A 15218-nucleotide genomic window follows, 5' to 3' on the forward strand; every position below is an offset into this window, starting at 1 on the left:
CCCCGTCCCACTCACTCTTTGCTACTTTGTGTCCCGGGATTGGTTTTTAAGAAAAAATGATGGAACACAAATGTGTTCCCCAAAACAGCCGACTGCCCACTCAGCACTGAAGCAGTCAAAGTGGCTGTCAGATCAGGACTATTCTGAGGTGTTACACTGAGTTCCCTGCAGCTGTGCATGTGTTTTAGGCCTCATGACATTTGGTGTTTATCTTAAAGTTCCTGGAGTCGCAGGATTATGTCAGAATCCCAGCTTTCCCTTTTGTTTAAAAGTGTTTCTAGCCCACATGTTCGCAGAGAAAAGTGTGCAAATCTGACCCGCAATCACCTTCAAAGCCAAAAGGCAAGTAAAAAGAATTCCAAAATTTTTATAATGAAAAAATCTTATGATTTTAAGGGAATCTCATGATTTTGGAGCCTGACTCATGATTTTTTGTACTGCGTGGAGTTGGCAGAACTGCTGGGGAGCTGTTTAAAAGGGAGGTTCTGCCTGCTCTCTGTTAACTATCCTGTGGCACTTTTCATAAAAGAGTTGAACTCGTGTCAGTGGCCAAAATTTCGGCATACAGTATCTCTCCCTATTTAGGAGAAAATAGCCTTATTTTCAAAAATTGTTTAGGAAAGTAGCTATCATTTGTCAACGCTCTCCCTCAAGATCTCCCAGTTCCTGTTCTTCTGTTGGCTTAGAAGATGTATAAATGCCCCTATTTATAGTCTTTACTTAAATCTTTCAAATGTCCCTCTCTGATACCCTCCACCCCAGAAGTGGCTGCATCCAGGGGTGTTGTAGGTATCTAAGGCATGATCCACTGAAGTCACTTCCACTGACTACAACGGGCATTATGTCAGGCTTGTAGTTCGCAAGTGTTTTGGAATTCTTTGTGTTGGGAGGCGCAACGTACATGTAAATGGTTGTCAATTATTATTATCATCCACCAAACAAATGCCCTGAAACAGTGATTTTTCTCAGTGCCTCCCCTGCCCTTTCTCACTGTCTCCCACTCAACTGAGAAACCCTCAACAGACTGGAAAACTCCTCTCCCGCCTCAGCAAAAAGCGACCAAGAGTCCTGTGGCACCTTATAGACTAACAGACGCATTGGAGCATGAGCTTTCGTGGGTGAATAAGGTGCCCCAGGACTCTTGGTTGCTTTTTACAGATCCAGACTAACACGTCTCCCCCTCTGATCCTGGAGGCCTCAGCAAAGCACGGTTCACCCGCACACCCACCCCCCTGCATTCACTGGGGGGACAGCGAGTCCGGTTTGAAAGGATCCCTATGCCGAGGAAGGAGTCCGTTGCAGTGTGTGTGCTTCCCCGCAACCAATCGCCTCCGTTCACACCCACCCGTGAGTGCATCGCTGGGCCTGCTCGCGCCCCCCCCCCAGGCAGCGCCGCAGCCCCTGGGCCTTTGGCTGCCCGGAGCCACGAGGCGTCGCAGCGACACGTGCGGGCGGACTACACTTCCCGGCATGCCCCGGGCCGCGCGAGGGGAAGGGGAAGCCCGGCGCGTGGTGGCGGTGGTCAAAGGCTACTAGCGGCGGCAGGAGGGGCCTGGGGGGGCATGTGGCTCCCTGCGTCCCCGCCTCAGCCCCGCTGCAGGAGCCGCCCGGCCGCCCGGGCCTCGCCCCAGCGGCCCTAGTCAGGAGCAGCATGGCCGCGGCCGGCGCGGGCCAGAGGGAGCTGCTGGCCCTCATTCACCAGCACCTGCTCCACGCGGGCTACGCCAGGGCAGCGCGGGAGCTGCAGCTGCAGCTCGGCCAGGTAACCCCGCAGCACCCCCACGCGGGGCCAGGGCACGCTGGGCTCCCCTGAGCCCGTGGGCAGGTAACCCCGCAGCACCCCCACGCGGGACCAGGGCATGACCCCCCCCCAGGGGCTGTGCTCCCCTGAGTTCGTGGGCAGGTAACCCCGCAGCACCCCCACGCGGGGCCAGGGCACGCTGGGCTCCCCTGAGCCCGTGGGCAGGTAACCCCGCAGCACCCCCACGCGGGACAAGGGCATGACCCCCCCAGGGGCTGTGCTCCCCTGAGCCCGTGGGCAGGTAACCCCGCAGCACCCCCATGCGAGACCAGGGCATGACTCCCCCAGGGGCTGTGCTCCCCTGAGCCCGTGGGCAGGTAACGCTGCAGCACACCCACGTGGGGCCAGGGCATGGCTGCCCTAGGGGCTGTGCTCTCCTGAGACTGTGGGCAGGTGTAATCCTGCAGCACCCCCACGTGGCGGCCAGGGCATGACTCCCCCAGGGGCTGGGCTCCCCTGAGTGTGTGGGCAGGTAACCCTGCAGCACCCCCATGTGGGGCCAGGGCATGGCTCCCCTGAGCCTGTGGGCAGGTAACCCTGCAGCACCCCCACGTTGGGCCAGGGCACAGCTGCTCCTGGGCTCCCCTGAGCCCGTGGGCAGGTAACCCTGCAGCACCCCCACGTGGGGCCAGGGCATGGCTGCCCTAGGGGCTGGCCCATGGGCAGGTGTAATCTTGCAGCACCCCCACGCGGGGCCAGGGCACGGCTGCCCCAGGGGCTGTGCTCCCCTGAGTGCGTGGGCAGGTGTAACCCTGCAGCACCCCCATGCCGAGGCCAGGGCATGTCTGTCCCAGGGGCTGTGCTCTCCTGAGCCCGTGGGCAGGTGACCCGGCAGCACTAGCACATGGGGCTAGTCTGGAGGGGCCAGGGTGAGACATATCGGTTCATGTCCGTCATGCCCCATGGACTTATTCTTTGGACTCCATAATCTGTGTGCTTAAGTGGGGTAAATACGGTGCCCATTCTTTCCTTTCTTCTCCTCCCACAGAAGCAGTTTCCTCCGCAGTTAACCTCTCTTGAGGACATCTTCACCCACTGGCAAAAGTAAGTCTGTCTGAGAGGCAATGGGTATGAAGTGGAAGGCAGGTCATTTCTCTCCTCATAGAAATAACCAGGTTTGATTACATTGGTATGTCTGATTAATTGGAATGGGGCAATTTGGAAATATTCCCACTAATGTCAAGATGGTCACGTACCTAGGATGAAAGTGTCTGCTCAGCTGAGAAACCAAACAGCACCCCTGTTTGGGCTGAAATGTCTCAGCCCGGGGGGCAGGCCTTACCTTTATTACATTAGAAAGCTGCATGCTATTCTCGCTGGTGACTTTTTTGAGGTATTAGGGGAGGGGGAGTATGTTTCACCAGTTAAGATGTTTTCCGAGTGATTTTTCTTTTCCCCCCTTTCCTGTGGACTAACCCCATTGACTTCATTAGGGACCGGTTGTGTGAGTGACCTACTTGTGGGCATGTTTGCAGCATTGGGGCCTTCATGTAATAAAGACTGAAATGTGTTCAGTAACCGCATGTTCTCCACGTGCTGTTTGCTGTGTTTTAACCCATGGAAGGGTGATGCTACACGGGATGAAATCTAGCTTATGACAGCTGTCAAAGGGATAGGAAAAATCTGTTAGCTAGGCCGCAATCCTACAAGAGTCAGCCTGCACTGAGTCATTTGCAGGAGAAATGCCCTAGTAGAGAGAGTTATTAAAGGTTTCAGAGTAGCAGCCGTGTTAGTCTGTATCCGTAAAAAGAACAGGAGTACTTGTGGCACCTTAGAGACTAACAAATTTATTAGAGCATAAGCTTTCGTGGGCTACTGCCCACTTCAGTAGTGAAGTGGGCTGTAGTCCACGAAACCTACTGAAGTGGGCTGTAGTCCACGAAAGCTTATGCTCTAATAAATTTGTTCGTCTCTAAGGTGCCACAAGTACTCCTGTTCTTTTTAGAGTTATTAAAGGTTGAACCAAATTGTACTAATAACCCCAGAGAATAGTTTATAGGTTTCATTGTATCGAAAGCATCACACAATGAAATACAGTGTATCCTGAGATCCTTGGCCCTCTCCTCACTCTTGCTGTGTATCTCGCTGATCTCCCTTCTTTCCTGTTTATGGGCCTGTGTGATCATTAGAAATTCTACAACTTGATTCGAGAAACCAATTGATGCAACAGTGCGGCTGAGATTTTATTCTCTGTGCTACTACCTTAATGTCTTGATATATAATGGTGCAATGCAAATTATTCTAGGTACTCCTACAACCACCACTATGTTACATAAATTTATTTTAGATTTTAAAAAATGCACATGTAATGTTACCCTATAATACCACCCCCACTCATGCAACCCCAAACACACACATGGTTTGTTGTCTTTCTTTGCTGTTATGTCTAGACTAAAGTCTAAACTAGTTGGGGCAGGGACCTATCATTGTGTTTATCTATCCGATACCATGCTCACCAAAAGCACCGTAACATGGAGAAGTTATTCTTGGAACAACTTTATCTCCTTTGATTTTTGGCCTTGAAGATGATGCCCCTCCCCTTGTTGACCCATCTTAATAGCCTCTAAGCACACTCCTTTTCATCCATCGCTCTGCAGCCATTACACATCTGGCTAAGAAGAACGGGATGGGACTTTCTTTGGAGTCTCTTAATATGCTCCTTAATCAGCCAGAAAGGCTTCATTTAAGTGGTAAAAAATATTCTCCCCCTGGGACTGAATTTGCGCCTTGTGGTATTAGAACGCAGAGTAGTCCAGTCGTTGAGTTAGATAGAAATGCCAGGTGAGCCTGTGGCTGGCAGTGAAAGTTAACAGGGGGACTGTCAGGCAGAATGACATCTAAATAAAACTCTTTGGGTGGTACCTTAGGATCACTGTATAATGAGGATACTGCGCATTCATGGCATGGTACATCCTCAAAGTCCTGTACAATCAATTGATTCTTACAACGTTCTTCGGTATTCTCAATTGTCACTGAATTTGGAAGAAATTAGATTTTCAGTGGCCTTCTGAGCAGCTTAGCCTGATCATCTTATTCAAAATATAGGGTAACGGTTGGCTTTTGTGTACAATAGAATAAGGTGCGCCAGTGTAGCTATCCTGGCAAAACCCTCCTAGTGAAGACACAGCTTAGACTGGCAAAACCGCCTTTTGTTGTTGGTCTAGCTTATACCGGATTGGCGAGCAACGTAAACTAGACCGGCAAACACATCTTTATGCTGGTATAAATGAGTCTATGCTAGAGCTTTTGCCTGCATTGAAAAGTCACAGCAATATCGCACCCCTAACCAACCTTGCTATGCTGTCCGTAGTTTAGAGTGTACACCTGGCCTAGGTAGCGCTGTCTTCATTTAAACAAGTAAATCTTTAAAGTTCTTGGGCTCAATACAGGGGTATCTGGGTGACGTGTAATGGCCTGGGCTATCCAGGAGGTCAGACTAGATGATCTAAGAGGCTCTTCTAGTCTTACATAGATGGGTTATGAAGGGAATTGATACATGGAATGGTTATATAGGATCGGATTGGAAGAGAAGACCCAATCTGTTGTTGTTACACATTTTGCCTTATGCAGGGTACCAGTAGCCGTGTCTGTCCTGGATATTCAAGAGACTAGGTGGGTGAGGTAATATCTTTTATTGGACCGACTTCTGCTGGTGAGAGAGAGACAAGCTTTCGAACCACACAGAGCTCTTCTTTGGGTCTGGTAAAGGTACTCTCGACAACAGAAATTGGTGCAGTAAAAGATTTTGCCTTGGACAGTTTAGCTCAAACAGAGATTATGGGCCTGATACAGGCCAAAGAACCTCTCTGCGTTATGCAGGAGGTCACATTAGATAATCCGAATGATCCCTTCCGGCCTGAAAAATCGGAGGGCTTGTCTACACTTGAAATGCTGCAGCTGCGGTATCTACAGTGATGGGCGGGGTTCTGGAACTCAAAAAAGAGTCCAACAAAAAGTGGAAACGAGGTCAAATTACAAAGGATGAAAATAAACAAATAGCACAAGGATGTAGGGACAAAATTAGAAAGGCCAAGACACAAAATGAGACTAAACTAGCTAGAGACATAAAGGGTAACACAATTACACTAGAAGCAAGAGGAAGACTCGGCTAGGCCGATTAATCAATGAAGGAGGGGAAACAATAACAGAAAATGTGGAAATGGCAGAGGTGCTCAATGACTTTTGTTTCGGTTTTCACCAAGAAGGTTGGTGGTGATTGGTCGTCTAACGTAATGATTGCCAGGTAGGATCAGAGGCTAAAATAGGGAAAGAACAAGTTAAACATTACTTAGACAAGTTAGATGTCTTCAAGTCACAGGGCCTGATGAAATGCATCCTAGAATACTCAAGGAGCTGACTGAGGGGATATCAGCGCCATTAGCGATTATCTTTGAAAAGTCATGGAAGACGGGAGTGATTCCAGAGGACTGGAAAAGGGCAAATGTAGTGCCCATCTATAAAAAGGGGAATAAGAACTACCTGGGGAATTACAGACTAGTCAGCTTAACTTCTGTACCCGGAAAGATAATGGAGCAAATAATTAAGCATTCAATTTACAAACACCTATAAGATGATAAGTAACAGTCAGCATGGATTTGTCACGAACAAATTGTGTAAAACCAACCTGATAGCTTTCTTTGACAGGGTAACAAATCTTGTGGATGGGGGAAAGCGGTAGATGTGCTATATCTTGACTTTAGTAACGTTTTTTATTTTTGTCTCACGTTACCGTCTCATTTAAAAAAAACTAGAGAAATACAACCTAGATGAAGCTACTATAAGGTGGGAGCAAAACTGGTTGGAAAACCATTTCCAGAGAGTAGTTATCAGTGGTTCACAGTCAAGCTGGAAGGGCATAACGAGTGAGGTCCCGCAGGGATCAGTTCTGGGTCCGGTTCTATTCAATATCTTCATCAATGATTTAGATAATGGCATACAGAGTACACTTTGCAGACGATACCAAGCTGGGAGGGGTTGCATGTGCTTTGGAAGATAGGATTAAAATTCAAAATGATCTGGAGAAATGATCTGAAGTAAATGGGATGAAATTCAATAAGGACAGATGCCAAATACTCCACTTAGGAAAGAACAATCAGTTGCACACATACAAAATGGGAAATGACTGCATAGGGAGGTGTACTGCGGAAAGGGATCTGGGGGGCACTGTGGATCACAAGCTAAATATGAGATAACAGTGTAACACTGTTGCTTACAACACTCCTGCTAATACATCCCGGAATGATGTCTGCTTTTTTTTGCAAGACACGAGAAGTAATTCTTCCGTGCTACTCTGCGCTGATTAGGCCTCAGCTGGAGTATTGTGTCCAGTTCTGGGCACCACATTTCAGGAAAGATGTGGACAGATTGGAGACAGTCTAGAGACGAGTAACAAAAATGATTAAAGGGCTAGAAAACATGACCTATGAGGGAAGATTGAAAAAAATGGGTTTGTTTAGTCTGGAAAAGAGAAGACTGAGAGGGGACATAACAGTTTTCAAATACATAAAAGGTTGGAGGAAGGTAAATTGTTCTTGTTAACCTCTGAGGATAGGACAAGAAGCAATGGACTTAAATTGCAGCAAGGACGGTTTAGATTGGACGTGAGGAAAAACTTCCTAACTGGCAGGGTGGTTAAGCACTGGACTAAATTGCCTAGGGAGGTTGTGGAATCTCCACCATTGGAGAATTTTAAGAGCAGGCCAGACAAACACCTGTCCAGGACTGTCTGGATCAGTGGTTCTTAACCTATTTACTACTGTGGTCTGCAGGTTGCGAACCACTGCACCGGACACACACTGACCTGCCCAGCCCTGCACTACCCGTGTGCCCCTTCCCCTCGGAGGCAGGCCGTGTCACACCGACTCCCTATGCCCAGCGCTCCCCTGTCCAGCGCCCACCACCTCCACCCAGAGACTCCTAAACAGAGCAGGGCCAGGAGAAGCACCCCAGGCGCAGGGCCGGCAGCTGGGACTCGTGCCAGGCCAGGAGTGGGGACCCGTGTAAAACCTGGGGGTGCTGCAGCACCCCCCACACCCCTAGTTCCTGCACCTATGCTGCCCAGCACCCCCCACAAACCTCTCCAATGCCCAGCACTCCCTACCCCCTCACTGCCCAGATCCCCCCCCAACCTCCTTTTCCCCCCAGGACCCCCCTCTCCTACAGCCCTGCTGGGAGATGACTGTGTCCACCAGGCAATCACAGGAGCAGGGCCTGCCCAGGCCGGGGTCCCTCGGGACCCACTTGCCCGGCCAGGCCCCCTGCATTGGACTGCTGAGCTCTTCCCTTGCCACAGGGGCCTACTTCGCCTTCCCTGCTGGCAGGAGCGCTCCAGCCGGGCTCCGGGGGGCCGTCTCCCCCTCAACCAGCCACGACCCCTGCCGGACCGGAGTGACAAACTGAATCTTTTTTTTTTTTAAACACACAGCTGGGCCACAGCTGTGTGTTAATTGGGCCGAGGCTTGAGAACTGCTGGATAATACTTAGTCCTGCCATGAACACAGGGGACTGGACTAGAAGGGACCTCAAGAGGTCATCCAGTCCTAGGAGTCCATGATTTTCACCCATAAATCCAGTTCATATCGTAATTTTGTGTCCCTTAGGTGTGACCATCCAAGTCTGAATGGGTGTGTAGCCTCTAGATCATGGGTCAGTTTTGCATCACAATCCATTAGCCTCCATATATCCAGTTGGAGCTTGTCCAGTAGGACCAAGGCATGTAAAAGAAGTCTAGCCATTGTTGCAGTTCTAACGTGAGGCTGACCAGACGTTGAGCACTGGACTGGGGCTCAGGTGTTCGGGGTTTTATTCCTGGCTCTGCCTTTGGCCTGCTGGGTGACCTTGGGCAAGCAGCTTGCCTGCTCTGTGCCTCCGTTTCCCAATTGGCAAAATAGGGGTAATGATACTGACCTCCTTCGTAAAGCACCTTGAGATCCGCTGAGGAAAAGCACTAGATAAGAGTTTATTATTAATCATTTGACTGTCAGCAAGAAGAGCATTTTTCCAAATATTTGAGGCTAAATTTCCTGACTCTGGCTACCGGCCCTGCCCTATACAGATGGAATTCATTTCTAGCCATCTCTTCTCTTCACATTCCTGTGAGGTGTCACATCCAGGTTAAGAAGGATTATGGGGAATTCTCTGCAGATCACCATAAGTCATTCCAGAGTCAGCCACCTGAAGTTACTGCAGAGCAGTGGCAGTTCCTGTCCTGACCCTGGAGGAACGAGGCTGGATGAATTGATAAGTGTTTCTGCGATTTAATGCTGTTTCCCTTTTTAACACCACCTCCCCGTTCTTGCAAAATCTCTCCTACAGAACTCCCTCAAACACCAAGAAACGAAAGGCAAGCAACTTGGGGGGAGGCATTCCAGCGAAGAAGATCAGGGTACCTGATCCCAAGAGCAGCTCTGAAAGTTCGGAAGAGGAGACAAAGGCTGTGACGGGTAAGAGCCTTTCGCTGCCAAGAACAGGCTACGTGGAGCAGACGACAGAGAGGGCTAGCAGGCAACGGGTGCGGCTGATGCTCCGATAGCTTAATAACATGTGGCTCACCGCCGTTATAGTGGAGCTCGCTACCCTGTGGCCTAGTGGTTAAAGCTACAGACAGGGACTCAGGAGACCAAGGTTCTATTCCCAGCTCTTCCACTGGCCTGCTGGGCATGGGCAGTGGGTGGAGCCCCCCTCTGCGGAGGCTAACCCCCTGTTCCGCCCATGGCCGGAGCCCCGAGACCCCTTGCCCCCTCACTCCCGGCAGCTGGAGCCACAAGCCCCCCTGCCCAGAGAGCCCCCTCCCCTCCAGTCACAGGATCCCTGGGCCAGCCGAAGCCCCAAGGCCCACCTGGAGGAGCCCTGGGATGGCCGAAGCCACGCAGTGCCTCCCCTCCCCGGACCCAACCTGCGCAGGAACCTGCATGGGGCATAATAAAGCAAAAACTTCACTGCCAACCCCCGCAACAAGGCAGAGCCTCCCCTGGCCTATTACCCGCTGCCCATGCTGCTGGGTGACCCCCGGCAAGTCATTTTTGCCTCTGTGCCTCAGTTTCCCTATCTGTGCAGTTGAATGCAGCTGCTGGGAGGAGCGGCGGTTTCTCATTCGAGCCCCTTTCACGGCAAGGAGTCTGGGGCAGACTGACAGAGAACTCAGGATTGGTTGCATGCACAAGCAGCAGGCTCTTAGGAGCACTTGCCATAGGTCAGCCCAGGGGGGAATGTGACGTGTGTTTAAAGCTTACCCGTGTGATTTCAGCCCGGTGGTCTTAGCCTTCCCTTGGTATTCAGGGCCTCTCTCCTCCATACTCACGGGGTTTACTTCTCTCTGGCGGAGGAGGTGAACTCTTCCACGGCCTCTCCAGTGGACTATTCCTCTAGCCGAGTGTTTAAAGGTGGGGTGTTAGATCGAGTTACCAAGCTCAATCTAATTACTGCCTTCTAAAACTCTAGCTAAGGAAAATCCATCGAACTCTAGCATGTGCTAAACTCACTGAGGTAAATCGTACGGGAGAGCCCCTCGCACTCAGCCTGCTGAGTGGGTTAAATTGCGTCTGCATTGATGTTCAGCGGTGGTTCAGTCAAGTTAAGCTAACTTGATGTGGGTGAGGAGAGAGCAGGTTTTTCTTAGTCCACATAAGGCCTCTCTGATAATATCATCATTACGTCTCAATATCTGTAGATTAATATACAGCAATTCCTGCCATGTCCATAACGTGATTCCATCTCTGCTCTATGGCCGCCACAGACATCTGGGGATTTCTCCCAACTCCTAGAGAGGAGGGGTGAGAGGTAGGGGAAGAGAACATAAGAGCGGCCATACTGGGTCAGACCAAGGGTCCATCTAGCCCAGTATCCTGTCTTCCGGCAGTGGCCAATGCCAGGTGTCCCAGAGGGAATGAACAGAACAGGGAATCATCAAGTGATCCATCCCCTGGCGCTCATTCCAAGCTCCTGGCAAACAGAAGATAGCCTAATTTTCGCAATTAATTGATCTTTGACTATTAGCAGTAAATATGCCCAATGGCCTGTGATGAGACACTAGAGAAGGTGGGATCTGAGTTACTACAGAGAATTCTTTCCTGGGTGCTGGCTGGTGAGTCTTGCCCACATGCTCAGGGTTTAACTGATCGCCATATTTGGGGTCGGGAAGGAATTTTCCTCCAGGGCAGATTGGCAGAGGCCCTGGAGGTTTTTCGCCTTCCTCTGCAGAGTGGGTCACGGGTCACTTGCTGGAGGATTCTTTGCACCTTGAGGTCTTTAAACCACAAGTTGAGGACTTCAATAGCTCAGACATAGGTCAGGGATTTGTTGCAGGGGTGGGTGGGTGAGAGACTGTGGCCTGCGTTGTGCAGGAGGTCAGACTGGAGGATCATAGTGGTCCCTTCTGACCTTCAAGTCTATGAGAGGCTAGGGACACCATCCCTGCCCATCCTGGCTAATAGCCATTGATGGACCTATCCTCCATGAACTTATCTAGTTCTTTTTTGAACCCTGTTATGGTCTTGGCCTTCACAACATCCTCTGGCAAGGAGTTCCACAGGTTGACTGTGCATTATGTGAAAAAATACTTCCTTTTATTTGTTTTAAACCTGCTGCCTATTTATTTCATTTGGTGACCCCCTAGTTCTTGTGTTATGAGAAGTAGTAAACAACACTTCCTTATCTACTTTCTCTACACCAGTCATGATTTTATAGACCTCAATTATATCTCCCCTTAGCGGTCTCTTTTCCAAGCTGAAAAGTTCCAGTCGTATTAATCTCTCCTCATACGGAAGCTGTTCCATACCCCTCATCATTTTTGTTGCCCTTTTCTGAACCTTTCCTCCGACACCGTGGTAATATGCAGAACCAACTTCTGCATCGCCAGGAGTCTGTCGCTAGTGCTACCTTTGTCTCTAGTTGGTGGGAAGCTAGTCTTGTGTTTTGAGTCTCTGCATTTTGTGGCTTTCCCTTGTGTGTGGCAGCTGGCGCCCCTGTTGTGACTAACTCCACGGTGCAGGCAGAGAGCAGCGGGGACGAAGACTCCTCTTCAGAAGACGAGACAGCGGCTGGAAAGGAAATCAAGGAGGTAAGGTGACGCTTGTCTCCGTGCCAGCCCCCAAGGCTGCTAGTGGCCTGTGGCCAGGGCTGCCTTCGAAAGTTCTAGCAATGCCTACTTGTGCGGGGGAGGGTGTTCGTCACACACCCTAGTTAGAACTGCAAAAAAGAGCTTTTGATGCTCCAGTTTTTCATCTGGGGAGCCTGTATAAGCTATGCTGACGTATGCTTCAGCTCCGGGAGGGTTTGCCAGTATGGCTGTACTGACAACCCTCTTCTGCTGCCTGAGGGAGCTGTGCGTATGGCTTCGTAAAAGGGAAATGGACTATGGAGGTTGAACCTGTTTGCATGGAAAGTGCTTTTCATTCACTTTGAGGCGTTAAGAGACTCGAGCCTTGTTTAGATGTGGCACTAATGAGGGAGAGGTTAAATGAGCACTGAACTCCCTCTTTACTTCATGCGCCAGTTAATTAGGTGCTCACTTCAGGGGAAAAAACAAAAGCCTCCTCCAAACCTCTTCTGCCTGATTGGGGCAGTGACCACAGCAAAACTCTGCTTGGGTTGCAGGTGTCCTGGAGAAGTGCACTCTGAAGGCCAGCTACATTGCTGGTGCAAGTCCCTTGAGCTCCCTGGTGGTGCTCCATAGATGAACTTATCTCTGAGTGCCTCCGTTTAAATGCAAAGACTTAGCTTCTGTGTCAGAGAGTGTGAACGACTAGATGCATTTCAGCGTTTTCTGGGCGGTGGTTCCTCAAATCTAGTTCAGAGCATCACGATTCATGAAGAGGACAAAAGGATGGCTTGGAACTGACTTCTTTTGTTGTTTCCTCCAGGTGAGAACTGCTGCAGCGGGTAGCAAAGCTGCTAACTCTCTGCAGCACGCAGCCCAAAACAAAGCCAATGCCACTTCAGGTAAGCCTGGGGCTGCTGCTGTAGTTCAGACGAGAGCAGGAAAGAGCAAAAGCATCTCCAATAAGCTCACGCCTGGTGCTCCGGCGACTTCTTCAGCTCTGGGCAAAGCAGGACAGAAGAAAGCCAGTGCTGGTAAGCCAGGACCTGCTGCAGCAACTCAGGCCCAAGTAGGACAGAGCAAAGCAGCAGTTACTGCATTGGCAGCAGAGAGCTCTGAAAGCAGTGATTCATCAGAGAGTGAGGAAGGGGAGAAGATGCCAGCAGCAACACTCCCAGCTCCCAAGTCAGGTGAGAAGCCCAGGGGCTTGGGATGCATTTCCTAAGGCATTGCACAGCTGTTGTGCTGGTCGTGAGATGTGCATCCCTGTTCTGGCTTTACAGTGTATCAGGTCTGAATTACTTTCCCTAGTATTGCCGCCGGCCTCGTGGCTTCAGCTCTCCTGGCAGCTAACCATCAAAGCAAAACTGCTCCCTGTAGAGACTAAAGAAACCTGGCAGAAGAGGGAGCAACACAAGCACTGCCAGTCACAACTAGATCAGGTTGCGTTAAGGGACATATTGCTCGGCTCTGCGATAGAGAGAAATGGAAGGGATCTAGCGTTTGGGGTAGCAAGTGCTACAGTTAAGGGTCTCGTTCAGTGTCCAGTACAATGGAGCGCTGACGGGTCAGGGTCACTGGATGATACTAGAACGCTGCTTTATTCTGAGCGCTCTGAAGAAGTCACTCAAACGTTCCATGTTTGAGCTCAAGCCCGAAGTGAATTGTTATTGACGTTTTGAGGGGAAATTCCCCAGAAAAGAAATGCTCCGAGCTTGGGACCTGATTCTGCAATGAGGATGTGTGTGTAAGTGTCCACACTGCAGAAGCGGGGACTTGGGATGACTGGTCCTCTTGAGGGAGGGTCTCCTAAGGGAGTGCAGGGGTTAATCTTAAATATGTGACTGAAAAAATTGTTTGACATGCTCAGTAGGCGCCTAAGATATGAGCGGTGTCACTGGGCCCTGCCCCCACGCGACATGACTGTCGCCTCTCTCCTGTGCCTTCTGATTGGTTCTCGTAACCTAAAAGTTGCATGAACATAGCTGTCTGCATGGACTCGACAAGAGAGCGCGGTGTGAGTGATGTCTCCTCTCTGGTGTTTCAGCACTAAAGCAAACGGTGGGAAAGGCAGAGAGTAGCAGTGAGGACTCGAGCGATGAGACTTCCTCTGAAGAGGAATTAAAAACCCCGGCGCTCCAGGTATCTGCCTCCAAGAGGGTCCACTGAGTGCTTTAAGCATTCCCCACCACCACCACCCATACCCATCCTCTAACCTCCCAGGGCCGAGCGTTGTTAAGGCCCTTCCCCAGACTGATAGTGGGGCAGGGACTAGGAACCGTTTTCTCTGAAGCCAGGGCACTGAGGAAACAGACCTGACCCACCCGACAGCACCTCCCAGCCTCTGTCGGCCCCAAAGTCTGGGTCCCGCTCCCTCACTAGAGGGTTAGAGCAGAGGGAGGAGCAAACCCTGAGCCGCTCTGACCTGTAGGATGCACTCGATGCAGACGTGTGGGATACTGAGAACCCAGAGAGTGTGAAATGAATAACAGCCTGTTGTGCTGGTTAAATGAAAGTCCCCACACCGCCATCTCTAGCGTAAACTAACCTGCTGCAGAATTGCCAGTTGCTGCCCGACCCAAGGGTCTTGCACAGAATTATGGTCCAGCTTGCTGCAGAGCGGGGGAGCCTTGTTTGTAGCTAATCCCACCCCCTGATCAAGGCTTGTGCTCTGAGCTAACCTCGCCCCCTGACTTCCCTTCAGCTTCCTCCCACCCCCACTCCTGCACAGATGTTCGATCTCCCTCCTCAGTCAGTCTCTTCTCTCGCCTCCAGACAAAACCAGCTGCAAAAGCAGCGCAGGTCAACGCAACACCAGTGAAAAGCGCGCCAGCCATTCCAGCGCCCACCAAGAGGACCCCAGGGAAAGTGTCCAACCCAGCTCCATGGAAACCAACAGCAGATACACCAACCCAGAGCAAACCAGGAGCCGCAAAGGTGACAGTTCCTGCAAAGGCTGCTGGGAGTGCAAAGGCAGAGGACACTTCTGAGAGCAGCGACTCGTCGGACAGTGATGATGAGGAAGCCACGTCAGCGGCACAGGTGGGTCAGTTTGAGCCTGTTGTCCCTCACACCTGTCCTGAGGCCTGGGGATGCTACGAATGGGAACCTCGTAAAAAGCACAGTGCACTGCAAGGTCGCACTTGCAACAGGGTAGGGAATGGTCCCAGTTAATGTTTCCAGTGTAAACTTTAAGCGACCAGTTGAAAATTGAAGTGTGTTGATTTCAACAGGCAAAAGTTGCGTGAGTGCTTTTAACTAAAATCCAACACAGGCGTTCTTCTCCACCCAAGAAAGGAAAATTCTACTCGAAACCCTCCGAGTTCTAGATCTGATCCATGGATTCACAGCTGAGTGTTGGATCTGCAATATCTAGCATCA

The 15218-nt window shown here is 50.6% G+C and overlaps 1 protein-coding gene across 4 annotated transcripts in view; it reads left to right on the top strand.

Annotated features, from left to right (window-relative positions):
- Positions 1 to 1454: 1454 nt before the first annotated feature.
- TCOF1 (treacle ribosome biogenesis factor 1) overlaps positions 1455 to 15218 on the top strand; it is a 35079-nt gene continuing 21315 nt past the window's right edge. For 3 of the 4 annotated variants that reach the window (XM_065556021.1, XM_065556023.1, XM_065556022.1), the window contains exons 1-7: positions 1503 to 1762; positions 2790 to 2845; positions 9116 to 9243; positions 11755 to 11858; positions 12661 to 13027; positions 13885 to 13979; positions 14613 to 14879. In XM_065556021.1, the coding sequence (XP_065412093.1) occupies positions 1652 to 1762; positions 2790 to 2845; positions 9116 to 9243; positions 11755 to 11858; positions 12661 to 13027; positions 13885 to 13979; positions 14613 to 14879 (1128 nt within the window). In that variant the 5' untranslated portion in view covers positions 1503 to 1651. Of the gene's footprint in view, positions 1763 to 2789; positions 2846 to 9115; positions 9244 to 11754; positions 11859 to 12660; positions 13028 to 13884; positions 13980 to 14612; positions 14880 to 15218 lie in introns of all 4 variants that reach the window. The other variant, XM_065556024.1, reaches the window with a different exon arrangement.

The sequence above is a fragment of the Chrysemys picta genome, chromosome 8 (genome assembly GCF_011386835.1).
Source record: "Chrysemys picta bellii isolate R12L10 chromosome 8, ASM1138683v2, whole genome shotgun sequence".
Lineage (NCBI taxonomy): Eukaryota > Metazoa > Chordata > Testudines > Emydidae > Chrysemys > Chrysemys picta.